The sequence below is a fragment of the Ovis canadensis genome, chromosome 14 (assembly GCF_042477335.2).
Source record: "Ovis canadensis isolate MfBH-ARS-UI-01 breed Bighorn chromosome 14, ARS-UI_OviCan_v2, whole genome shotgun sequence".
NCBI lineage: Eukaryota > Metazoa > Chordata > Mammalia > Artiodactyla > Bovidae > Ovis > Ovis canadensis.
In genome coordinates, this window is record NC_091258.1 from 79,230,937 (window position 1) to 79,257,405 (window position 26,469).

The window sequence follows — 26,469 nt, forward strand, 5'->3', positions numbered from 1 at the left end:
ATCCCAGATTCCTATCCGTCTTAGGTTTTTACTGTTTAAAGGCTATTTAAAGGCTTCCCTGGTGGCTCAGAGGTTAACGCGTCTGTCTGGAATGCAGGAGACCTGGGTTCGATCCCTGGGTGACGAAGATCCCCTGGAGAAGGAAATGGCAATCCACTCCAGTACTTTTGCCTGGAGAATCCCATGGAGGGAGGAGCCTGGTAGGCTGCAGTCCATGGGGTCACAAAGAGTCGGACACGACTGAGCAACTTCACTTCACTTTTCAAAGGTCTTAAAACTGTACTTCAAAGTATTAATGTTTTAAAGAATGAAAAACTAATCAAATTTCTAAGACAAAATTCTGAGTGGCCAAAATTTCCACATAGCCACTACTCAGATAACTGTCTATTCTCAGACTCACGTGTCCTGTTCAGTTTTCTTTGAGATCTTAACATTTGTTTTTAATCCTCTGTAGATATGTTGCCAGAGCTATCCAGCCACTATTTTTGAAAAAACTACATTAACAGCTTTCAGTGACTTGCATTTCACAACGTTTTCTGTAATCATCTCCACTCCCCACGCAGATGCAATCTTTGCAATAACAGTAGGAATGATAATTGTGTTGATCCAAGGACGAAAGAGCAGATAAAACCAAGGAGGGTCTTGGAATGGAGGAATGGAAAAACCAGACCCTTATCATCCCTCCCTCCCCCATGTTGTAACTATTAACGGAACAGTATAACCTGTCTCCCCTCTTACCCCATAAGGAGAAGGTATTTGCCCTACTCTCCCCCCACATATACAAGCCTACCCAATCAGCAAATGACCTGCAAGACCCCTATCCCACTCCTTGTACCCTGGACATAAAAGTGGACTAAGAACCCCTGTTCAACGTCAGTTTTCCCTTGAGCTGGCCAGCTGTTGTAAGAGTCTCCCATTCTAATAAACTTTATTTCCCTCTCATTCTGTCTCATGTTTGGAAATTGTTTTCCAACCCACACCCAGACCATGACAATAATCACTTCTCATCAAAGAGATCAGATTCTGATGACCCCCCCCCTTTTTTTTTTGTCTTTCCACACTTTTATTTATTTAAGTTGAATGGGTTTAAATCCTTGAGGTGTGTAGTATCACACAGATTCTATGTCCACTGGTGTTAGAAAGAAGGTTGCTTAGTGTTGCTGCTGCTAAGTCACTTCAGTCGTGTCCGACTCTGTGCGACCCCATAGATGGCAGCCCACCAGGCTCCCCCATCCCTGGGATTCTCCAGGCAAGAACACTGGAGTGGGTTGCCATCTCCTCCAATGCATGCAAGTGAAGTCGCTTAGTCGTGTCTGACTCCTAGTGACCCCAAGGACTACAGCCTACCAGGCTCCTCCGTCCATGGGATTTTCCAGGCAAGAGTACTGGAGTGGGGTGCCATGTGGAGTCCAAAATGGCAGTGGCTAAAAGACAGGAAGGGAAAAGCCTGAGAAAATAGAACAAAAGAAGGTCCGAGGACCAGAGTGAAGGCTTCAGGTAGAACAAACGGCACTCCTGGCTAAGCCCAATTTGCACAGGGCAGGCCCACGTGGAGGAAAAAACATATAAAAGGAGGAGCCAAAGCGCTTTCTCTCTCTCTTTCTCTCCGGCATGCGTGCGCTCTTCCTCTCTCTCTCTCCTTCCCCCCCACACTCCTCCACTCTCTTCCCTCCAAGTCTTTGGGTTGGCATGCCCTCACACTTCGAGGATGGATTCTCCTGCTATCTTCTAAATAAGACAGAGCTGTAACACTGACTTGCCTAAGAGGTATAACATGGTTTGTCCAAGACCCGAGAGCTGTGACACGCTGAGAGCTTTAATGTCCATCGCTCCAAATCTTTGTTGTGACGAGACAAAGAACTGAGGAACATACACTTGCGTGACACTTAGGAATTTGGAACAAATCATACCACTGTCTCTGTGAACGTGAGATATTTTCCCCCAGATTACTCTGGTTTTGTTCTGTTTTCCATCAGGTGTTGCATTGTTGTTCTTTGCTCTGTACACATGAGCACATCTTTTGCCTAGATATTTAGAATTCATTTCGAGCACACATTTTTAAGAAGAGCTGTGTGTTCCCTCTGGTTCCGGAGGCTGGGTTTATTTATATTCACCAAAAACGGCCTTGGATCACAGGCTTCCAGATATATGTGTCCTTTCAGAAGTCTTTTTCCCAGCAGGACTCCACTGCTTCACGACTGTTTCAAGAGAAAGGCTGATGTCCCAAACCTTTATCTCAGGGTTCCAGAATCTTCTTTGCACTTATGGCCCTCACCCTGAGAGTTTACCTGGAGGTCCTGGTAAACTGCGCTCCTAGCGCAGGCATAGAGCCCGGAGAACTACATTACCCAGAGCATTCTCCCCCGATCGCCTTCGGCGTTAAGCCAATCAGAACTCAGGAGAAGTGCACTTCCTATGTGAGCTCGCGTGGGGGCGGGACTTCCGGCACTCTCCTGGTGGCGGTCGTTTTGTCGGCTCTTGGGTGCTATCGCCCAGTCTCAGGTTCCGGAGCGACGAGTGCAGATCGAGACAGTCCGAAGGCAGACTTCGACCCGAGGGTGGCGGGGCGAGGTGGCGCGGGTCTTCCACCCCAGGCCCAGGAGAGGAACCGCTCTTCTCGCGTCCCTCCGCCTCTCCTGCCGCTCCTGGCCCCGCTCCGCCCACAGAGTCCGATGGCGGCGGCGGCGCTGAGGGACCCGCCTCAGGTAAACGCTGGTACTCAGGGCCCGCGCCGCCCTCATCCCACCAGACACTAAAGCCCCGAGTGTTCACGTGCCGGCAGCCCAGGCGCCGGGGTCCAGAACTGTGAGGTGGCTGTGGGTGGGATCTTGTGACTGACTGGTGGCTCCTGGGAGAAGGTGACAGGTGGAGGGACCCCATCTGTTAGTGGGAAGTTTGGAGTTAAAATACTTTCATTTCTGGAAGCTGAGAAGTCCCTGCATGCCAGGCCCAGAGCTTAGGGATCATCTGCCTGCCCACCCACCTGTTGCTGTGGGTGGACAAAGTAATCAAAGGGACCATGAGAAGAATATGCACATCAGAGCCACCAGGCCTGGTATCTCCTCTGAGATGGGGAAATAGGGAGGTGGGTGAGCAGGGTTTGATTGGTGGGTGGATGAACTTGGGATCCTGTGAAAGAAGCTGATCATGGAACGAATTGTCCCCATCATGGCAGGCCTGTGTGACCTTTGAAGATGTGGCCATTTACTTCTTCCAGGATGAGTTGGAGGCTCCTTAATGAGACACAGAGGTTCCTGTATTGTGATGTGATGCTGGAGAACTTTGCACTTATAACGTCCCTGGGTAAGGCCTTCATATTCCTCCCAGTGTCCTCAACTGACCTCTGTCTTTTCCCATCTTTTCCTCTCTCCAGGAGACAGCTCTGTCCATTCCACAGCTGGACCATGGTCTCTGCTACCTTCCCCCCTTCCTGGCATATGTGCTGTGGGTGCCAGTGCTGAGCTGTGTGCACTGCCCGGAGCACTGTGCTCCTGAAGCAGCCCCAACATCTGCTACCCTGAGGCATGGAGGGAAGTGTCTGGGAGTCAGTCTGGCAGTCAGCCTAATAGAGCTCGCATTTCCTGCCCTCTACTTGGCTAGATGACTGTCCATATCTATGACACCCTGTGACCCAGATTCTTCTCTTTTTCTCTCTCTCTCTCTCTCTTTTTTTTTTTTTTTTTTATAAATTAAGGTATAACTGACATAGGACATACTAGTTTCAGGTATATGACATAAAGATTTGATGTTTGTATATACTGCAGAATGCTCACAACAGCAAGTCTGGTTAACATCCACCACCATACAGATTTGCATCTTTTCTTTTTCCCCCTTGTGGTGAGAACTTTTAATTTTAAGACTTCCTTGTGACTGTCTATATCAGGAATTCTAGACCTTGTCATGGTCACTATCTATATGGAGGTTTTTCTTGAAAGACCCTGTTTTGAGATTTTGTTGTAATACTCTTTCCTCTCCTGTGGTCTCTTGTTTCCTGAGTTGCTCTGGACCAGTGCTGACATTTCCTATCTTTCCCTAAGGACGTGTTTCATTCAGGTCTCATGTAGTTACAGAAATGGGGGGTGTTGGGGGAGCCCTGATTGCTTTACAGTATGAACAGGGCAAGATGATCTCAAAGAAGGCCTGGCCCTAGTGAGTGTCAAAGGAGGTGAGGGCATGAAAATGAGATTGTGTTTAAATCATACTAGGAACCTACAGTGTGTCCACCAGTGTTTTGTTGCAAGTGACACTGGACACAGATCATCTCAACACTTTCTTCTGCATACTTGACACTTTCTTGATTTGTCATTTCAGTTTCTGACTGTCCCTGCCTTTCTGACCTGCGTGCATCACTTTCGTCTCCACTGCACCCTCTCTAGTTCTCCCACAGTGACTTACACTTAATAGACATACTTCAGAGATATTGTGGATTCGTTTCCAGATCACTGCAATGAAGTGAATCACACATTGTTTTTTGTTTCCCTTTGCATATAGAAGTTATACCATCCTTTAGTATATTGTATGCAATAAAATTATGTCTAAAAAACAGTATAGCTACCTTAATTAAAAAGTACTTTTTTGCCAAAAAATCCTAACCGTTGTTTGAGCCTTCAGTGACTCATAGTTGTCACATCAAAGATCATTGATTCACAGAGCACCATAACAACTATAATAATATTGAAATAGTTTGAAAGATTGTGAGAATTACCAGAATGTGACACAGAGACACAAAGTGAGCAAATGCTATAGGGAAATTGGCACCCACAGACTTGCTGAACTTTGCATTGCTACAGACCTCCAATTGGTAGAAAATGTGGTATTTACAAAGGGCAATAGAGCAAAGTGCGGTGATAATGAGGTATGTCTGTAAAATGAGGTGTGTGCATATTCTTAAATAGTCCTTGAACCCAGTTGCTCAGTTCCAGTTGTATTTCCGTGAGCCTGGACACTGCCATCCTTCTGCGTAGAATGGACATGTTCTCAGCTGACAAGATCTTGCTGAAGGTTGTTGGCAGAGGAGTGAGTCATTGATCCTGCCTCTCCTCCTCATATGGCATTCATATTTGTGCCCTTTGTTCTGGAAAGTCTCCCTTCTGTAATCTTTAGAGGCATGTCACTGCAGAGCAGCCCTCCCTTCAAATCAGTACCTCATCCTGAACTTGAATGTATGTGTGTGACATGCCTTTTTGTGGGACTTCAATTTCCCACTAAAGCTCACATGCACATTATTAGTGTTTCTCTGCTTTCAGATTGTTGGTGTGAAATGGACGAGGATGAGGTGATACCTTCTGAGCAGAGCCTTTCTGTAGGAGAGTCACAGGTCAGGACTTCTCAGTCAGGTCCATCCACCCAGAAGATTCATCTCTGTGAGAAATGTGTCCCAGTCTTAAAAGATATTTTGCAGCTGACCGAACTTCAGGCAGCATATCCTGGGCAGACACCATACTTTGGTGGGTGTGCCAGAGGCTTCTGGTTGAACCCAAACCTTCACCAGTACCAAGAGCATGGCAGTGGAGATAAAGTCTTTAAAATGGACATGAACAGGGCCTCGATTGTGATGAGCTGCATATTCTATGTGTCAGGGAAGCCCCTCCCTAGTGAGGAGACTGGAAAGGACTTCCTAGCTACCTTGGGCCTTCCTCAGCACCAGGCCACTCTCAACGGTGAGAAGCCACCCAGCAGCATTGAGTGTGAGGAGGCCTTGAACAATGGAGAAAGTCATCTGAAGTGGATTCTGGCAACACTCATACACTGCACCACCAGAGAGTTTGCACTGGAGAGGGTCTTGATGAGTGTGAGAAATGCAGATACAGATTTGTTCAGCACCAGCAAACTCACATTGGAGAGAGGCCCGATGAGTGTAGTGAGTGTGGAAAGCTCTCCAGCCATAAAACCCACCTCATTTGACACTGGAGAGTTCACACTGGAGCAAAGCCTTATGAGTGCAGTGACTGTGGGAGATCATTTGGCCAGAAATCCGATCTCATTCAACACCAAAGAGTTCATACTGGAGAAAGGCCTTAGGAGTGCAGTGAATGTGGGAAATCTTTTATCCAGAAATCCATCCTCATTAAACACCAGAGAGTTTTCACTAATGAAAGGCCTTATAAATGCAGTGAATGTGGGAAGATGTAGTTCCTGCCTCCTTCAACACAAAAGGGCTCACACTGGAGCAAGGCCTTATGAGTGTGGTGAATGTGGGAAATCATTTATCTGTAAAACCCATCTCATTTGACACTGGAGAGTTCACACTGGTTAGACCTTATGAATGACTTGAATGTGGAAAATCTTTTAGTGAGAAATCTCTCCTTGTTCAACACCAAAGAGTTCACACTGGAGAAAAGCCTTATGAGTGCAGTGGATGTGGGAAATCCTTTAGTCAGAAATCTGTCCTCATTCAACATCAAAGGGTTCACACTGGAGAAAAGCCTTATGAATGCAGTGAATGTGGAAAATCCTTTAGCTGCAAAACCCATCTCATTCGACACTGAACAGTGCACACTGGAGCAAGGCCTTATAAGTGCAATGAATGTAGGAAATCTTTTACTCAGCACTGTAGTCTCCTTCGACACAGGAGAGCTCGTGTGCAGTGAATGTTGGAAATCCTTTAGCTGCAAATCTAATGTCAGTCAACACCAAAGAATTCACACTGGGAAAAGGCCTTGTATACACATTGAATGTATGCTTTTTCCTTAGTATAGTTGTGGTGGAGGTAAGTATCTGTGAGGAAACATCCACCTAAGTTAAATCTTGTATTGGGATGTCCACAGACTGGAGATTGATTCACTGTAAATTTCACAGTTGTGTGGGAAGCACGTGTAACCTGCCAGGTTCACTGCCACTTTCTTTGCCAGAAACCATCTCACCTCTAGCATCTGGCATGTCCTGATGGTTGGCATCACTCACTATCCTGGTGTGTTCAGAGCAACTGGCCTCTGTACACTCCATCGTGTTGGAGGAAATTATGACTATCGTCAGCCCTTAATTAGTCTTCATCCCCTTTTTTTCTGACAAGTTAGGACCTGGACCTGGCCATGTGTTGGCTCAAAGACTCTACCTGAGTCCTTGCAAAGAACTAGCTTTTATAGGGACACAGTTTTCTCAGGTTGTGCTCGTGATGGAGTTTTCCAGCTTTCAAGTCACTGAACCAGAAATTGCCTATTGCATGCTACTCTGATTTGTATAATAATAAAGGCCTTATTGTTTAAACACCTTAGTCTTGGAAATGCTCTTCACTGTGTGGAATAGTTTGAAAGCACAATAGGACTGTCAACCTGAGGGGTAAATTATTTTTGTATTGGAGATCCAAACTTCAGGTGCCTGAGATGGCCGAACATGGCAGTTTGTAACAGTTTGCATTGCTGCCAAGGCCTCCTAGGAAAGACTACTTTGTATTATAATTTTCTGCCTGGATGCCAGAGGTCTATGGATTCTATTACTGGAGACAACATGAATTTGTTTTTCCTTGCTTAAAGGGGATAATGCACAATGTCTAGCTATACTGAGGGGAATCTTAACCACAGTTCTCCTCCAAAGGAGCCATGTACCCTGATACCAAGAATTCTGTAGGCTAGTGTCCGTGGTTGTAAGACTGCAGGGGCAGGGGAGACCACAGTTTGTATGGAAACATTGGTTACTGGAGAGGGGAGGAGACTGCAGCAAGCTGTGTGGAAGAAGGTACCTCTTCTGAAGATACAGCCACAAATGTTCTACTGAGTGACTACAGGATGAGTATGTCCAGAAATCTCAGGACCTCCAGGTATGTTTATGTTGTGAAGTCATTGGCAGACAAAATAAGGGGTTGGGGGGATTCTTCTAGCCTTTCTGAGCTGTCCACCTCAAGACCATTGCTATACAGGCAACAAAAGCAGTGTGGAGAGATACTGTGTCCAGACATGTCGTTTGTGATCCAGTCAGCAGTCCTCTTGACTCAGTGGGAGATGGCCTTCATTGTTTGCCAATATTTCCTGTCACTGGGAAGAGACAGCACCTCAAGTCTTAAGGATTGAGATAGTGGAGTCATTTTCTGAAGAATCGGGCATTTAGATTTTTATTTGGATTTTTATTATGGAACCAGTTTTTAAACCTCTGTGAAGGTATGGAATAACTTGTACATATTCAAAGTGTACAGTTTGAGAAGTTTTTACCTGTATGCACTTGTGAGACCATTATTATGATAATGAGTATACCTGTCACCTGCATATTTTCCTTATGGTTTATAGTCTCCTGACTCGCCCTGGCTGTACAGACAACCATTTATGTACATTCCTTTACAATGGATTGTGTTTTTAGAATTTTATGATTGATCATGAAATGTTCACATCTTTTTCTGATTTCATTGATTCTATTTTGTTACTTTGTGATTCATTAATCGTTCATTAAATGTTCATTTAATGAGTTGTTCATTAAATGTAAATTAATTGTTCATTAATTCATTAAATGTTCCTTACAGGAACATTCTTATTTTTCAGTACTTTTCTCTTCCATGTATAATTGACTGTTCATCCATTCATCTATTTATGGATATTTGAGTTATTTCTAGTGTTTTCTTGTACAGTCACTCAGTCATGTCCAAATCTTTGCGACCCCATGGACTGCAATGCCAGGCTTCCCTGTCCTTCACCATCTCCTGAAGCTTGCTCAAACTTATGTCCATGGAGTCAGTGATGGCATCCAACCATCTCATCCTCTGTCGTCCCTTTCTCCTGCCTTCTATCTTTCCCAGCATCAGTGTCTTTTCCAATGAGTAGGCTTTTCACATCAGGTGTCCAGAGTATTGGTACTTCAGCTTCAGCAACAGCCTTTGCAATGAATAGTCAGGGTTGATTTCCTTTAGGATTGACTGCTTTGATTTTCCAGTCCAAGGGATTCTCAAGAGAATTCTCCAACACCACAATTCAAAAGCATCCATTCTTCAGCTCTCAGCCTTCTTTGTGATCCAACTCACATCCATACGTGACTTGGAAAAACCATAGCTTTGACTATATGGACCTTTGTTGGCAAAATACTGTCTTTGTTTTTTAATATGCTGTCTAGGTTTGTCATAGCTTTTCCTCCAGGGAGCAAGGGTCTTTTAATTTCATGGCTGCAGTTCCTGCCTGCAGTGTTTTTGGAGCCCAAGAAAGTAAAATCTTTCACTGTTTCCATTGTTTCCCCATCTATTTGCCATGAAATAATGGGACTGGATGCCATGATCTTAGTTTTTTTAATGTTGAGCTTTAAGCCAGCTTTTTCACTCTCCTCTTTCACTTTCATCAAGAGGCTCTTCAGTTCCTCTTTAGTCCAAGGAACCTGCTCATGCGCCCACAGCCCAGGAAATGGGGTCCAGGACGGTTAGGTGGTCGTGTGTGGACTAACGGACTGTGAGGCTTGGGATGGACTGATGGACTGTGTCTGACGGACTGTGTGATGGCGAGTGGGAAAGGGACCCACAGGCGCAGAGGCTTGGAGGTTGGACTGTGGTGGGAGATTTCGAAAAAAACTGGGATCTGTCTTGTATCTGCCTAGAGCAGAGAGTGTGAGGTGGAGTCTCGCCTAGACTGTCAAGCTGAGAGTTTTGTGGGCTCAGACAGTAAAGAATCCGCCTGCAATGTGGGAGACCTGGGTTCAATGCCTGGGTGGGAAAGATTCATCAGAGAAGGGAATGGCAACCCACTCTAGTATTCTTGCCTGGAGAATTCCATGGATGGGGGAGTCTGGCAGGCTACAGTCTGTGGGGTCACAAAGAGTCGTACAGGACTGAGCAGTTAACAATTTCACTTTCACTTCTGAGAACCCATTGAGCCATGGAGAGTTGTGAAGAGAAGAAAGACACAGTCTGATTTAGGATTTTCTAAGAGCTACTCAGAGAACAGACTGAAATGGGAGTGATGCGAGCACTGAGGTGCAGGGAGGGTGAGTCCTTGTCCAGCATAGCTGCAAAGAGGCAGCTCTGCTGACTGAAGCACAGAGTTTAGTCTTTTAACCCGAGGTTATCTGGTCTCCAGGGTTGGTGAGAGGTACAGGGGAGGTTTGAACCCCTGGGAATGCACCTCTATTGCTTGCTTCTACTCACAGATCCCCATGGCTAAAGAATCACTTAATGGAACCTACATAGAGAAGTGGAGGGTGTCCCAGGCCCTCGCTGGTTTGGATCTCATTCATAGAACCTGAGATTGTGGTGTCCTAGGGTCTGGGGACCTGGGAGAAATCATCTAGACTCATTCTGAGTTCAGGCCAAAGGATTTTCTGGAGGAATTGCTCTTTCTGCCACCAATGAGAAAAGGTGTAGATTATCTTAGGAACACCTACCAGCATGTGCAAGTCCTTGGTTGGGTGGCCGCACCTGGGAACAGGGCGCACACAGACCTTTCTTTTAGGAACAGAGAGCAGGGGGAGAGGAGTCGGTCTTGTAATGTGGTTGCCTGTGAAGCTGGGCATCTGCTGTGGAAGTAACGCAGATTTGGAACAGAGCAGGGAGATAACCTTACTTCCAGGCTTCATCTGATTACAGAGTGGAAAACAGACTTCGGGGGGAGGAAGGCTGACCAGGGAGGAGGCTACTGCAGAAGTCCTGATGCATGGTCACGGACCGGAGTAGTGGCTGTGGAGGTGGAAGAAGTGGTTGGATTCTGGATTCATTATTTGAGATAGGCTGCCCAGATTTTCTGATTTTGCGGGTGAGGGAGAAAGCTAAGAGTCAGGGTTGATGGTAAAGCTTTGGTCTTGCAACTGAAAGCCTGGAAGCTTCACTAACTTCGAGATGAGATGTTCAGTAGTAAGAGTGATTTTCCTTGGAGATACAGGAGTTTTTGTTTTTGACTGGGTTTCCATTCTGAGATTTTTTTTTCGGAGAACAAATGAGTGGTGGCATCAGGTAGGCAGCTGGCAGAGAAGTCTGGGACTCTGGTGTGCGGTTCAGCATGTGTGTGTGAACTCAATTGCTTCTGACTCTTTGCAACCCCTTGAACTGTAGCTCTCCAGGTTCCTCTGTCCATGGAATTTTCCAGGCAGGTGTACTGGGGCAGTTGCTATTTTCTACTCCAGGGTCTCTTCAACGAGGGATTGAACCAGTGTCTCGTGCTTGGCTGGTGGGTTCTTTACCACTGAGCAACCTGGTAAGCCTGGTAGAGAGTTTAGTTCAGTTCAGTTCAGTCACTCAGTCGTGTCCAACTCTGTGACCCCATGAAACACAGCATGCCAGGCCTCCCTGTCCATCACCAACTCCTGGAGTTCACTCAAACTCATGTCCATCAAGTCGGTGATGCCATCCAGCCATCTCATCCTCTGTCCCCTTTTCCTCCTGCCCTCAATCCCTCTCAGCATCAGAGTCATTTCCAGCGAGTCAACTCTTCCCATGAGGTGGCCAAATTACTGGAGTTTCAGCTTTAGCATCATTCCTTCCAATGATCATCAGTCCTTCAGGACTGATCTCCTTTAGAATGGACTGGTTGGATCTCCTTGCACTCCAAGGGACTCTCAAGAATCTTCTCCAACACCACAGTTCAAAAGCATCAATTCTTCGGCTCTCAGCTTTCTTCACAGTCCAACTCTCACATCCATACATGACCATAGGAAAAACCATAGCCTTGACTAGACGGACCTTAGTCGGCAAAGTAATGTCTCTGCTTTTGAATATACTATCTAGGTAGAGAGTTATAGGTATCTAAAATTCACATATGATTCAGTATGACTAATGTTAAAGCGACAGTTAGGGACAGGTAAGAGATTTTCAAATGGTGTTGGGATCCATGAGAGGTCATGGGTAGAACTGGATACTGTTTTGTTTTGCCCTGTTCTCTGGGGTGAGTCCAAGGAGATGACTGTGGTGTGGGACAAGGAGTTGGCAGAGGCTGCAAAGACGCAGCTGTGGGGTCTGGAGATGTGAGAGAGCTACATGTGGAGGTAGCATGAATTGATGGCTCTTGGGCCCTGGTATAGGATATATAAGGGTAACGGGTGTTGTGAGGCGTGAACTGGAAGATCCCATGGGAATTGCCTGGCAGGAAGGGATGTTTAGTTGCTCAGTCATGTCTGACTCTTTGCAACCCCATGGTCTGTAGCCTGCCAGGCTCCTCTGTCCATGGGATTTTCCAGGCAAGAATATTGGAGAGGGTTACCATTTCCCTCTCTAGGGAATCTTCCCGACCCAGGGATCAAACTGGGGTCTCCTGCATTGTTGGGGGATTCTTTGCCGGCTGAGCCACCAGGGAAGCCCTGGCAGGAACGGATTGTGTCCTGCAATTCTGTCCCTGAGCATCTCTCTGATGACATCTCTTTGCCTCCCTGTGTGTAGTTGTTGAGGGCGGGGCACCATGATGAGTGGAACCATGAGTGGAGAGCAGTACTGGTGGCTTCAGGTTCTGGTATCTCATCTGAAGTCGAGAGTCCAAGAGAAACCTGGGTGTGCGGTAGATGTGTGCAGGATGGATTGTGGATCATCAGAGAGAGGACCGACGGTTTCATCTGTCCCCATCATGACAGGGCAACATGACTGGAGGACATGGCTCTGTATTTTCCTGGGAGGAATGGAGCCTCCTTAATGAGGCTGAGAGGCGCCAGTACCGTGACGTGATGCTGCAGGTCTTTGCACTTATATCCTCCCTGGGTAAGGCCTGCACAATCACCCACTGTGACCTGGGCTAGACTTTGCCTTTCTGCTTTTCCTTAGGGGCTGCTCTGTCCTTCCTGCATTCAAACCATGGGGATTAATTTTTTCCCTAGTTCCTTGGGTGGATACTATTGTTGCCAGGGCTGAGTTGTTTGCTCTACCCTTTTCTGTCCTTGGAGTGTCAATACCTGCTCTTCTGAAGCCTAGTAGGAAGCTGAATGGATCCCATCTTGCTTGTCCTTTCCGTGGTTGGATCACTTTGCAGACCCATGATTGCTTGGTTTGGCTCCCTTCTCACAGTTCTTTCACACTTGCCTGTGCTGAGAATTGCCATCACTGAGGTGGGCACTACTTAGGTGCTCAATGAGCTATTTTCCTGATACCCTCATCTGAGGTTCTTTTGTAACACTTAGTTTTCTTTTCTGTGATCGGTCATGTGATAAGTTTCTCTGGGCTGGTACTGGCCATTTACCTGTCTTGCCTTTCCCTCAGGACTTTAGCTTTCTAGGTTCCATGTAGTTGCTCAGAATGGGTTGCAGGGGAGACCTGGATGTCTCACAGAATGGATATCAGTCCTACCATGGCAAGATGGAATACAGAGGCCTGGGCTAGGTGAGATGAGAACATGACGTCAGAGTTCACATCTTACCAGGAACCTGTTTAGTGTTTTGGAGCCATTGCTGGGTACCACACCTCGTTTACATCTTTTCCCTCATTCTTTATACTTGGCCAACTTGTCATTTTAACTCTGACCTTTAGTTCCTGGCTTCACCCAACTTTTCTGCCTCCACCTGTTCCCCCTTCCTCTCTACTGCTGCCTCTGTAGACAGACAGACATCTGTCTTCTCTGAGGATGCTGTGGTGACTGACACACTATGAGGACCTGTCTGGTGGCAAAGGTGAGATGACTTCTGCCGTAAAACCTGGCAGTGACTTAATTATGGCAAGGGTCCTGAGCAGGTAAAATATGAAACACAGCTCCTGAAGACTTCTCACATATCTGAAACCCATGGCAGATGGCTCCTCATAGAGGCTCTCTAGTGCTATCACACTGAGCAGAGAGCACATTTCTTGAAGGTGAAAGGCCATTACCTCATGTACATTTTGTCATGCAGAAAGCTTGGTTTTTTTCCCACATAAGTAGAATTCTCAAAACTTGAGGTCTTAATTGAGATTTTGGTGTTCAGTCAGAGCAGATCGTTAACTGAAGGCTTTCTCATGTTGGCTGTACTCTTGAGGCCTTCATCTAGTGTGAAATTTACGGTGCTGAATGAGGTTGTACTTTTGGCTAAATGATTTTCCACATTCAACTGCATTGATAAGGTTTTTCTCTAGTGTGAATTCTCCGATGTAGAGTGAGTCTGAATCTTTTTCTAAAGGATTTCCCATATTCCATGCACTCATAAGGCCTTGCTCCTGCATGAACTCTTTGGTGTTGAATGAGGCTGGAGCTTTGGTTAAAAGATTTCTCACATTTGGAGAAGTGGAAGAAAGTCACATAATTTTTTGATCTCCCAGCTAAAATAAAAGTTATGTTTATACTGTAGCCTATTGTGTGCAATAGCACTATAATCCAAAAAAAAGGACTACTTTATTTATTTAAAGTATAGGCGTACTTTTTATTTAAAAGATACTTTATTAAAAAAGAAAAAACCCTAACCATCATCTGAGCCTTCAGTGATAAGTCTCTCTTATCCCTAACACAGCTGAAACTCACAAAAACCTTAAGTCTTCCATCTGTAAGTGTTTTTGAATAAAGGAAATGAGTGGAGTGTGACTGGACTCAGGGTGACATTTGCCTGGATCATCAAAAAAGCAAGAGAGTTCCAGAGAAACATCTATTTCTGCTTTATTGATTATGCCAAAGACTTTGACTGTGTGGATCATAATAAACTGTGGAAAATTCTGAAAGAGATGGGAATACCAGACCACCTGACCTGCCTCTTGAGAAATCTGTATGCAGGTCAGGAAGCAACAGTTAGAACTGGACATGGAACAACAGACTGGTTCCAAATAGGAAAAGGAGTACATCAAGGCTGTATATCGTCACCCTGCTTATTTCACTTCTATGCAGAGTACATCATGATAAGCGCTGGACTGGAAGAAACACAAGCTGGAATCAAGATTGCCAGGAGAAATATCAGTAACCTCAGACACGCAGATGATACCACCCTTACGGCAGAAAGTGAAGAGGAACACAAAAGCCTCTTGATGAAAGTGAAAGTGGAGAGTGAAAAAGTTGGCTTAAAGCTCAACATTCAGAAAACAAAGATCTTGGCATCTGGTCCCATCACTTCATGGTAAATAGATGGGGAAACAGTGTCAGACTTTATTTTTGGGGGCTCCAAAATCACTGCAGATGGTGATTGCAGTGAAATTATAAGACACTTACTCCTTTCCTTGGAAGGAAAGTTATGACCAACCTAGATAACATTAAAAACAACAGTCTGTTGTTCCATCTACTCAAGGCTATGGTTTTTCCAGTGGTCATGTATGGATGTGAGAGTTGGACTGTGAAGAAAGCTGAGAGCCGAAGAATGGATACTTTTGAACTGTGGTGTTGGAGAAGACTCTTGAGAGTCCCTTGGACTGCAAGGAGATCCAACCAGTCCATTCTAAAGGAGATCATTCCTGGGTGTTCATTGGAAGGACTGATGCTAAAGCTGAAACTCCAATAGTTTGGCCATCTCATGCGAAGAGCTGACTCACTGGAAAACACTCTGATGCTGGGAGTGATTGGGGGCAGGAGGAGAAGGGGAAGACAGATGATGAGCTGGTTGGATGGCATCACCAACTGGATGGACATGAGTTTGAGTGAACTCGGGGAGTTGGTGGTGATGGACAGGGAGGCCTGGCGTGCTGTGATTCATGGGGTCGCAAAGAGTCGGACACGACCGAGCGACTGAACTGAACTGAACTTAGGTCTTGGAGCTTTGGGGAATATCTGAGAGGACATTTCTAAGCGTTTCTTCCATCCCTACAGATGGTAGGTATCCCTACATGGTAGCTGTGTGCGGGCTTCTTGAGAGTGAAGCCCCGCCCCATCCTCGGAGCCGCGATGCCCCAGCTCCGCATGTGATAACAATCGGCGTTAACAAGGCCGCAAGGGCGTCTGCGAATCGCCGCCACGGTTGTCTCAGCGGAAACTACATTAACCAGAAGCCTCTGCACCACAGAGCGGCGTCACTGTACGTGCGAGGTCGTCTGGGAGGGACTTCCGGCATCTTTCTCGAGGCGGACATCTTAGCGGTCCTTGGTCGACCTGTCTGAGTAGAACCTCGGGATCTGTGGTCCAGTTCAGAGGTGACAGAAAGCGAGAAGGCGCGGGAGGAGACGCTATTCTCGCTACAAAGAGGCTGGGTGGTGGCAGCTCTCGCGCGGATTCCGCCACAATGCCAATCGACAGCGGTGCGCAGGTCCGACGTGAGATCCCTCCGGACTCTGTGGTCCTGACGGATGGCGGCGGCAGCAGTGGACCCGCCTAGGTGGGTGCTGCGTTCCCCGGATCTTTGCGCGTTGCGACCCCCACCTCAGAGTCGTAGGACCCTGAATGAGTGGTTTTTATCGAGGTCTTTGTGATCTAGGGTCCGGGGCGTTTGTGGATGGAGCCACCATTTCTGACGGCTTTTTTGTTGGGGCGTGGAAGTGTTACCCGCTCAGGGACTAGCAGGAGCAAAGGCTTAGGACTGCGACTGAGCCGGGAGCTTTCGGGAAACGTGTGTGTTCACATCCTCGGGGAGCAGAGGGGGTGAGTAGTAGTCGTTCCTGGAATGGCAGGGTGAGGCGAGTGCAAGTAGAACGTCCTCAACCATGCAGGGATATGATCTGATCAGACATTTTTTAAAGTATGCCAAAACTTGGGGGAAGACAAACTAGGGTGGGGTGGAGGTGATGAGGATGGAGGCGGGCACACCAGTAAGGAGACTATAAACTCCAGGAATGTTGTGGGGGCTGTTCCAGAACAGTGGCAGGAAGGGTTGGGAGTGGATAAGTCATTAAATTCTGGAGAGATTTTAAAGATAGAACTAAGACATTTCTGCTGCGTCAAATACGACTAAGTGAAAAAAGAGTGTGAATGACTACCCAAGTTTTGTTTTGTTTTTCTCCTGAACATCTGAAAGAATCAAAGTGGGTAGATTAGAACAGGGAATACCTTTCTTGGGGGGAGATCAGAACATGGCAGGGGCATGGACATGATAAATCCAGTGTCTCACAGCGGAGGCGTCATAGGGGCATCTGGTTATGCTGGTCCAGAGTTATGCAGAGCAAGCTAGGCTGGAGACCTCTGAGGAATGAGGCCTCAGGTCAAAGCCTGGCGATGAGATTTAGGGGGGAATGTTAAGGATGTTACTTTCTGTGGTCCCTGAGGTGAGAGATTAGAGTGCAGGGAAGAAGAGGGGTGCATCCCTGAGATTTCCTCCAGAAAGGAGAAGTCTTGAAACGGGTTCTGGCTGGTATCAGCAGAAGGAGAGGGCCATAGGGTGTTAGGACCTGACCCGAGTTGGAGAGCAAGGTGTGAGGTGCTGTAAATTTGCCACCCTGTGGACTCAGCATGCCCCTCCGTGGCACAGAGGAGGAGTCAGCCAGGCTAGTGGATCAGCCTCACCCTATTCCAGGGCACTGCTACATCAGTTCCCCAACTCCTCAGGTGAGAAGAGGTGAAGAGCCAACAGCATGCTCACCTACAGAGAGAGAGATACCTGGCAGATTGGTTTGGTGAGAGGACTTAGTGTATACTTGGCAAGTGTACATAAGTAGACAGTTATAAATTAAAGGCTTTAAAAGCTCAGAACCTATTACTTCATTTGCACTGAAAATATGCAAAACTGTTAAGCATATGCAGTAAAAGTGAATTCCAAGGTTGATGTCTACTAAATTGATGTGTACTAACACATCTAATAGAGTTTTGTCAAGAACATGCACTGGTCATAGCAAACACCCTCTTCAAACAACCCAAGAGAAGACCACATATGGACATCACCAGATGGTCAACACCGAAATCAGATTGATTATATTCTTTGTAGCCAAAGATGGAGAAGCTCTATACAGTCAACAAAAACAAGACCGGGAGCTGACTGTGGCTCAGATCATGAACTCCTTATTACCAAATTCAGACTGAAATTGAAGAAAGCAGGGAAAACCACTAGACCATTCAGGTATGACCTAAATCAAATCCCTTATGATTATACAGTGGAAGTGAGAAATAGATTTAAGGGCCTAGATCTGATAGACAGAGTCCCTGATGAACTATGGAATGAGGTTCATGACGTTGTACTGGAGACAAGGATCAAGACCATCCCCATGGAAAAAAAATGGAAAAAAGCAAAATGGCTGTCCAGGGAGGCCTTACAAATAGCTGTGAAAAGAAAATCGAAAAGCAAAGGAGAAGAGGAAAGATATAAGCATCTGAATGCAGAGTTCCAAAGAATAACAAGAAGAGATAAAGCCTTCTTCAGTGATCAATGTAAAGAAATAGAGGAAAAGAACAGAATGGGAAAGAATAGAGATCTCTTCAAGAAAATTAGAGATACCAGGGGAACATTTCATGCAAAGATGGGCTCAATAAAGAACAGAAATGGTATGGACCTAACAGAAGCAGAAGATATTAAGAAGAGGTAGCAAGAATACACAGAAGAACTGTACAAAAAAGATCTTCACAACCCAGATAATCATGATGGTGTGATCACTCATCTAGAGCCAGACATCCTAGAATGTGAAGTCAAGTGGACCTTAGAAAGCACCACTACAAACAAAGCTAGTGGAGGTGATGGCATTCCAGTTGAGCTGTTTCAAATCCTGAAAGATGATGCGGTGAAAGTGCTGCACTCAATATGCCAGCAAATTTGGGAAACTCAGCAGTGGCCACAGGACTGGAAAAGGTCAGTTTTCATTCCAATCCCAAAGAAAGGCAATGGCAAAGAATGCTCAAACTACCGCACAGTTGCACTCATCTCACATGCTAGTAAAGTAATGCTCAAAATTCTCCAAGCCAGGCTTCAGCAATACATGAACCGTGAACTTGCTGATGTTCAAGCTGGTTTTAGAAAAGGCAGAGGAACCACAGATCAAATTGCCAACATCCGCTGGATCATGGAAAAAGCAAGAGAGTTCCAGAAAAACATCTATTTCTGCTTTATTGACTATGCCAAAGCCTTAGACTGTGTGGATCATAATAAACTGGAAAATTCTGAGAGAGATGGGAATACCAGACCACCTGACCTGCCTCTTGAGAAATCTGTGTGCAGGTCAGGAAGCAACAGTTAGAACTGGACATGGAACAACAGACTGGTTCCAAATAGGAAAAGGAGTATGTCAAGGCTGTATATTGTCACCCTGCTTATTTAACTTATATGCAGAGTACATCATGAGAAACACTGGACTGGAAGAAACACAAGTTGGAATGAAGATTGCTGGGAGAAATATCAGTAACCTCAGATATGCAGATGACACCACCCTTATGGCAGAAAGTGAAGAGGAACTGAAAAGCCTCTTGATGAAAGTGAAAGAGGAAAGTGAAAAAGTTGGCTTAAAGCTCAACATTCAGAAAACGAAGCTCATGGCATCTGGTCCCATCACTTCATGGGAAATAGATGGGGAAACAGTGGAAACAGTGTCAGACTTTATTTTTGGGGGCTCCAAAATCACTGCAGATGGTGACTGCAGCCATGGAATTAAAAGACGCTTAGTCCTTGGAAGAAAAGTTGTGACCAACCTAGATAGTATATTCAAAAGTAGAGACATTATTTTGCTGACTAAGGTCCGTCTAGTCAAGGCTATGGTTTTTCCAGTAGTCATGTATGGATGTGAGAGTTGGACTGTGAAGAAGGCTGAGCGCCGAAGAATTGATGCTTTTGAACTGTGGTGTTGGAAAAGACTCTTGAGAGTCCCTTGGACTGCAAGAAGATCCAACCAGTCCATTCTGAAGGAGATCAGTCCTGGGATTTCTTTGGAAGGAATGATGCTAAAGCTGAAGCTCCAGTACTTTGGCCACCTCATGCGAAGAGTTGACTCATTGGAAAAGACTTTGATGCTGGGAGTGATTGGGGGCAGGAGGAGAAGGGGACGACAGAGGATAAGATGGCTGGATGGCATCACGGACTCGATGGATGTGAATCTGAGTGAACTCCAGGAGATGGTGATGGACAGGGAGGCCTGGCGTGCTGTGATTCGTGGGGTTGCAAAGGGTCGAACGCGACTGAGCGACTGAACTGAACTGAAGTGAACACATCTGATACAAACAGCCCTGTTAGGTGGATATCATCATTATCGCTGCTTTATACATGAGAATACAGAGAGCTTGGGTTATGGTCACATAGCTGGTAGGATGCAGCACTAAGGTCTGAGTATCTAAAGTTAGACAACCTGAAATCATTCTCACCAAAGGGCAGAGCAGGGATGAGGTGAACAGTTAAGTTTGTGAGACTCCACTGGGATAACCTAGCATTTCCAGATCCTTCTTCCTACCAGGTTGCTGTAGTGACAGAAGAGATTATTATCCCTGCATAAATGAGTGCAAATGTGCCAGTCCTGTCAGCCTAGCCCCCCCCTCAGCCTAGCCCACCCCTCCATGTTCTTGGTGACCTATATGGCAAATAGTGGGGTCTTGGGAATGTTAACCTGCCTGCCATTGGGCTTGGACACCCTTGTGTCCCCAAAGGTCCTGTGCTCTGAAAACTGGTCTGGAATTATGTGAAAGGGTTTCCATTTCCAGCAAGCAATGGCCTGAAGTGTGGAACGGTGTCCTAGGTATGGGAACCAGCCTATGCAGATACATCACTTAAGACTGAACAGATTATGTTCAGGGAACTTAAGGTCTCCGTTATGTTTGGTGGTCAGAGAGCAGGGGACAGGATTCAGCCCTGGAATGGGAACCTTTGGAGCTGGGCTTCTACTTTGAAAGTGGTGAGAGCTATGAAAAGTTTGGAGCAGAGAAGGGAGTGATCTGGTTTTGTCCTTAATAGGATATCTCTGGCTGTACAGTGAAGAAAAGACTATTGGGGGTATAGGAAAGAGGACTGTTGATGATGGCTGGGCCAGAGTGGTGACTACAGAGATGAGAGACAAGTGCTTGATTCTGGTGGGTTTTGTTTTGTTTCTTAAAGTAGAACCAACCAGATTTTCTGATGTGGAGGGTGTGAGAAAGAAGGGGAAGAGTCACAGATGACTCCACAGTTTTTTTTGCCTGAGAAGATGTAAGGGGGAAAAAAAGGCTCAACTGGATTTGTGAAGTTGCTGGTGAGGGTAACTTTCAAGGGTAGTATCGGGAGTTAGGTTTTCATCATGTTGAATCTGAGATGTTCCAAAGACATCTGAATTGAGGTATCAAGTGGACAGCTGGACCCATGGGTATGGAATTCAGAGGTGGGATTCAAGTTGGAGACATTCACAAGATGACAGCCAGTAACTGACTAGGGTAGAGTCGTGTATCAGGTTTAGAGAGAGAACCTTTATGTCATGGGGGTCTGGAAAGGAGGTGGGGACAGTGGAGTGAAAGTAAGAGTTACCTTCAAGGCAAGAAAAGGGAGATTAGTGTCCATGGTGAGTAAGGAAAATAGGATGTGGCGGTTGATGAAGTCTTCTAGGGAGAAAGTGGACATGAGATGAATGCTGGGGTAAAGCAGTAAAGGAGATGAGGCAAAAGTGAGACCATAGTCAGTGCTTATTCCCCTGTCCCTGTGCTTCTCAGGTTCTTGTGACCTTTGTGGGCACTGGCAAGTTTCAGCCAAGCTGATTGGTTAGTTCAGGGCTAAACTGGGTCAGCTGACAGAGCCTCTGTCCTTGGGGTGGAAGGCCAGCGGGTGTGGGCTCTGAATGAGAACTTAGGGTAAGTGTGAACCCTGTGGCTAATGAGGGTATAGTAGCCCCCACGTGCTGTAGCAAAGTGGGAAAGGGCTGGCTTTATCTGATAATCTGCACATGGTTCTGAACTGCTGAAGGTGAATTTAGGAAGGAAGGATTTAAAAGCTGTGTTTGGATATACCTATGGCAGTGGGGGCCAGAGATGATCCTGGATGCTGTGGACAGGTTTACGTCTGGGAGGTACTTGTGTTGTAAGCCTTCTTAGGTAACATGGAAGTGTGGTCTAAAGAGTGACATGCCCTTTGAGGTGCAATCTGAAGTCGTGGTCTGCGGGCTTTGGTACTGAGGGCTCTAGAAGGAATGCAAAGCTCAAATTTGTGTATGAGGGGCATCATCTCTGGATCCCATGGCAACTAGCTGGCAGTGAAGGGTTGGTCCCTTCTTGCCAGGCCCAGACTATACAGTGCCTGTCTGCTTACTTGCTCCAGGCTGGACAAGGTGGTTGATGGGAAATGAGAGAGGAGGTGTCAGTCACACGAGGCCCTGCTGTCTTGTTTTGAGTTGGGGAGCCTGGGAGGAAAGTGAATGGCAGATAGGCCAGGAACCCTGGGGAGAGAGGCTGGCTTTTTACTCAGTTGTCCACTTCATGCAGGAACACGTGACCTTTGAGGATCTGTGTATTTTTCCTGAGAGCAATGGGGGCTTCTTGATAAGGCTCTGAGACACTCGTATCACAGTGCAGTGCCTTCTGTGCTTTGCTCTTAGGGTTTTCCTGGGTAAGGAACGCCCAGTGTTACATGTTCTCCCCTTCCCCCTTTTCCCCTAGAAGTTGTGATTTCCTTCCTGTAACTGGACCAGGGCCACTCCCTCACATAGATCCTCTGGGTGCCAGGGCTCGACTGTGTATACTGCCTTCTGCATTCCCTGTGCTAACCTGCACCCACTGGCACTGAAACTGTGGACTTCTAACCACTTGACCACCAGGGAATTCCCTATTGCTTCCCAGCTTCTGTTGCCCCAAAATTGCCGGGAAAGTTGAGGGTCTTGTGGTCAACCTAGTGGATACGACCCCACCTGGCCTCTTCCTGGGTGGGTGGCTCTGTTTTCATTTAGAGCACCTCTGTGCTTCCCTGGTGGCTCAGCTAGTGAAGAATCCACCTGCAGTATGGGAGTCCTGGGTTTGGTCTCTGGGTGGGGAAGATCCCCTGGAGAAGGGAACAGCTATCCATTTCACTACTCCAGCTTGGATAATTCCATGGATTGTATAGTCCATGGGGTTGCAGAGAGTTGGACGTGATTGAGTGACTTTCACGTTCACGTGCTCCAGATTATGTTCACTTCCTTTCATTGTCATTCCTTTGGGCATACCTCTGTCATGAAGTACAGTCACAGTCACTGGTCGTGGGGCCCACTGGATTGTTCAGTTTCCTTTTGCTCGCCGAGGGTGGACTCCCCTGGCCAGTGCTTTCCTTCTCACTTGCCCTGTCTTTCCTCTGTGACTTGTGTGTTCTAGATCCTCTATAGCACTGAGAGTTTGTGACTCAACTCTGAGAGGTCGTGACTCGAGTCACAACAGAAGGAGCTTGGACGGGTCCTGGTGAGTGGGAGCCTGGAAAGAATGTAACTTCAAGGATGGGTTCAAATAGCACTAGAAACCTGTCCTGGGCCCACACTGTTTGGCGCCTAGGCTGCAGGCCATGCCTTATTTCTTTTTTCCTCCCCATTCTGGACACTTTGTCATTTCTATTCTGATCTGTGGCCCAGGGCTGCCCACCCCACTCACAAGTGTTCTCTACTGCTTCCTCGGTGGTGCTTTTCTCTTTTGGACAGTGTTCATGTGTCTTAAGACAAAAGCATATCCTTAAAATAGTTTTTGAATACCAATTACTTATTTTAAGTCAGATTTTCTGGGCCTGGACATACATTCCTGGACAGTGGTCCCTTCTCAGTTGTGCCAAGGCTCTTCTGAAAGTCATTTTCTTGTTGTGAGTTGGAGATCTTGCCTGCCTCATCTCCCTGAGCCACACCCCATCCCTATGTCTTTGCTGTTGTGAAGCGTTCCCTATCCTGTGACCCACAGAGTCCAGTACTGCACAGCAGCTTTCTTTAACCTGATCCTAAATCTATTGTCCTGGCAACAGCCCTGTGGACTCAGTCCTGGCTATGCTGGGGACACATTTGTGACGAGGGTGTCCACCCCCACTGAAGTCAGCATGCTGTTCAGTGACATTTTTCTGCTTTCAGGTCGTTGGCGTGGAGTGGGCGAGGAAGAGGCAGCTTCTGAGCAGAGTGTTTCTGTAGCAGTGTCGCGCATTCTTACTTCCAAGGCAGATTCGCTGACTCAGATGGCTCATCCTTGTGACTTCTGTGGCCCAGTCTTGAAAGATGTCTTGCACCTGGACGAACACAAAGAAAGACGCCATGGGCTGAAACCTTACACATGTGGGGCGTGTGGGAGGCAGTTCTGGTTCAGTGCAAACTTTGACCAGCATCAGAAGCTGTACAATGTAGAGAAACTCCTAAGAGGTGACAAAGGCAAGACATCATTTGTTACTAACTATAGAGCTTGTGAAGAACCTCTGCTGTCAGAGAAGCCCTTTGCATGTAAGGAGGAGCAGAAGAACTTCCAGGTCAGTTTGGGCAGTCACCAGCAAAAGGCAACCCACAGCAAGAGGAAGACACAGAGTCCTGAGAGTGGGCTGGCTTTGCACATTGGACAGATGCATTACAAGTGCAATGAATGTGGGAAAGCTTTCAGCCGCAAGGACACGCTTGTCCAGCACCAGAGAATCCACACTGGAGAAAAGCCTTATGAGTGCAGTGAATGTGGGAAAGCTTTCAGCCGCAAAGCCACACTTGTCCAGCACCAGAGAATCCACACAGGAGAAAAGCCTTACGAGTGCAGTGAATGTGGAAAAGCCTTTAGCCGTAAAGACAACCTTACTCAGCACAAAAGAGTTCACACCGGAGAGATGCCTTATAAGTGTGGTGAGTGTGGCAAATACTTTAGCCATCACTCCAACCTAATTGTACACCAGAGAGTTCACAATGGAGCAAGGCCTTACAAGTGCAATGACTGTGGGAAAGTCTTCAGACACAAATCCACACTTGTTCAGCATGAGAGTATCCATACTGGAGAAAACCCTTATGTTTGCAGTGACTGTGGAAAGTCCTTTGGCCACAAATACACCCTCATTAAACACCAGAGAATTCATACTGAGGCAAGGCCTTTCAAGTGCGCTGAATGTGGGAAATTCTTTAGTCGAAGCTCTGACTTTATTGCACACCAGAGAGTTCACACAGGTGAAAGGCCTTTTGTGTGCAGCAAATGTGGGAAAGATTTCATCAGAACCTCCCACCTTGTTCGGCACCAAAAAGTTCACACTGGAGAGAGGCCATATGAATGCAGTGTTTGTGGGAAATCATATAGCTTAAGCTCCCACCTCATTAGGCACCAGAAAGTTCATGTTGCAGGAAGGCTTTAGGAGTGCTTTTAACACAGCAGGACTCATGGGAAGAGCTCTGTGACTTCCTGTAGAGAGAGAGACATCAAATCGTGTGTTGAACCATGTATATCTAGACATTGACAGTTGAGAGAGAGTCTATGAATGCCATGTATAGGGGAAGCTTTCAGAAGCGATGTTGCACTTTCAGACCTGCTTGGGTTCCTTGCCGAATTTTTTAGTATCAATGCCTGTGGCTGAAAACATCTCAACTCTACCCTAATATCCTCATGGGGAGGCAAAACTTTGTAGTCTGTCTCTAGTCCCTGGAGGGAATTATAAGAAACCGGAGTTCCAGAATTCCCTGGTGGTCCAATGGTTAGAACTCTGTGCTCCTTCTGAAGACCCAGGTTCAATCACTTGTTGAGGAAAAAATCCCACAAGCCATGTGGCCATAAATAAGTAAGTGGAAACCTGAGTTAAATGGGGGTCCTCGTTTGCTCCCTTCTGACTGGCAAAGGTGTATGGGCATGACCCATCTTTAGCCAAGAAGAACTGAGCTGTGTTTTGGTAACGGAAAAGGTTTTCTTTCTTCATGGACATTGTTGGTTTCACTCTCATGTGATACTTGTAACATTTTTCCAGCTCCAAGTCACCCAACCTGGATAATTATTTGCCTCATGTTACTCTGGTTTGTGTGATAATAAATACCTTATTATTTAAACCACCTTTAATCATGGAGGTTCTTTTTATTGGAGTGGTTTGGAAACTATTAGGCTCTGCCAAACTGAGGAGATAAACTGTGTTTGTAGGGGCTTTCAACTTTGGGTGCCTCAAGTGGAACAGCAGGTTGGCAGAGAACACTTCTTATTGCTGACAAAAGCTTAATAGTTGAGAATTCAGGGCTTTGTGGGCCTGATTTTATCTGGATTTCAGAGTTATTAGAAGGTCCAGACATTAACTTGAGGAGGGTGCTTTTGTTGGAACAACCTGCAACCTGTATTTTGGAGTAGCATGGCTTGAGTGCTTTGCTTCCACCATCTCCCCTAATGGCTCCACACCCTCTACCTACACCCAACTCTCCTGCAGAATCAAGGGTTCTGACCCCTCTCCCCTGGTTGCCAAGATTACTTCTCACACCCACTACTCTGCCTTGGGCCCCACCTGGCATCTTCCTGCTTCTGCAGGCCCCTATGCCCAAGTCTCAAGTGCCTCAAATCCTGGCCCTGCTGCCAAGTCACTCCATCATCCCGTGTCATAGAGGAAACACTGAAATAAGTGTAGCTATATTAAGTCTAGAGTGAGAGAAGGTAGTCCAGTTGAACCTAGAATTTGTGGACATCCATAGGTGGTGATATGTGGGGGTGTTTGTGAGAGACAGGTGTGTGTGGTACCAATGTATACCTAATTCAGGGTGAATTCTAAGGAAGGCATTTTTTTTCTGGGCATTTTGAATGATTCCCTAGGAACAAGAGGCCCATACTTGGGCAAATGCTGAAGTTTTCTCATCAGAATAAAAGATCTGATGTGACAGTTTGTGACAGTTTCATTCTCTGGCTTTCCTTCTCTCCCCCCCCCCACCCCCCACCCCCACCCCTTGCACTCTGGCAAAGACCCTTGTTTATTTGTTTCCTGTTTTCT

The 26,469-nt window shown here is 46.4% G+C and overlaps 1 protein-coding gene and 1 pseudogene across 3 annotated transcripts; both read left to right on the top strand.

Annotated features, from left to right (window-relative positions):
* The first annotated feature begins 2,445 nt into the window (after nt 1-2,445).
* On the top strand, nt 2,446-7,206 carry LOC138418319 (zinc finger protein 416-like; annotated as a pseudogene).
* Nucleotides 7,207-14,660: 7,454 nt separating this feature from the next.
* On the top strand, nt 14,661-25,562 carry ZNF134 (zinc finger protein 134). Of its 3 annotated transcripts, none has more exons than XM_069549511.1 (2): nt 14,661-16,071; nt 23,630-25,562. In XM_069549511.1, exon 2 carries the CDS (start codon nt 23,731-23,733, stop codon nt 24,868-24,870), a length of 1,140 nt encoding a protein of 379 aa, XP_069405612.1. In that variant the 5' UTR covers nt 14,661-16,071; nt 23,630-23,730; the 3' UTR covers nt 24,871-25,562. The 3 variants fall into 3 exon arrangements, with proteins under 3 accessions (XP_069405612.1, XP_069405613.1, XP_069405614.1); XM_069549512.1 differs by having other exon boundaries at nt 15,809-16,334; XM_069549513.1 differs by lacking the exon at nt 14,661-16,071 and adding an exon at nt 22,659-22,982.
* The last annotated feature ends 907 nt before the right edge of the window (nt 25,563-26,469 follow it).

Coding starts and splice junctions, on each gene's coding strand:
- ZNF134 (XM_069549511.1), top strand. CDS start 23,731: ATGGCTCATCCTTGTGACTTCTGTGGCCCAGTCTTGAAAGATGTCTTG.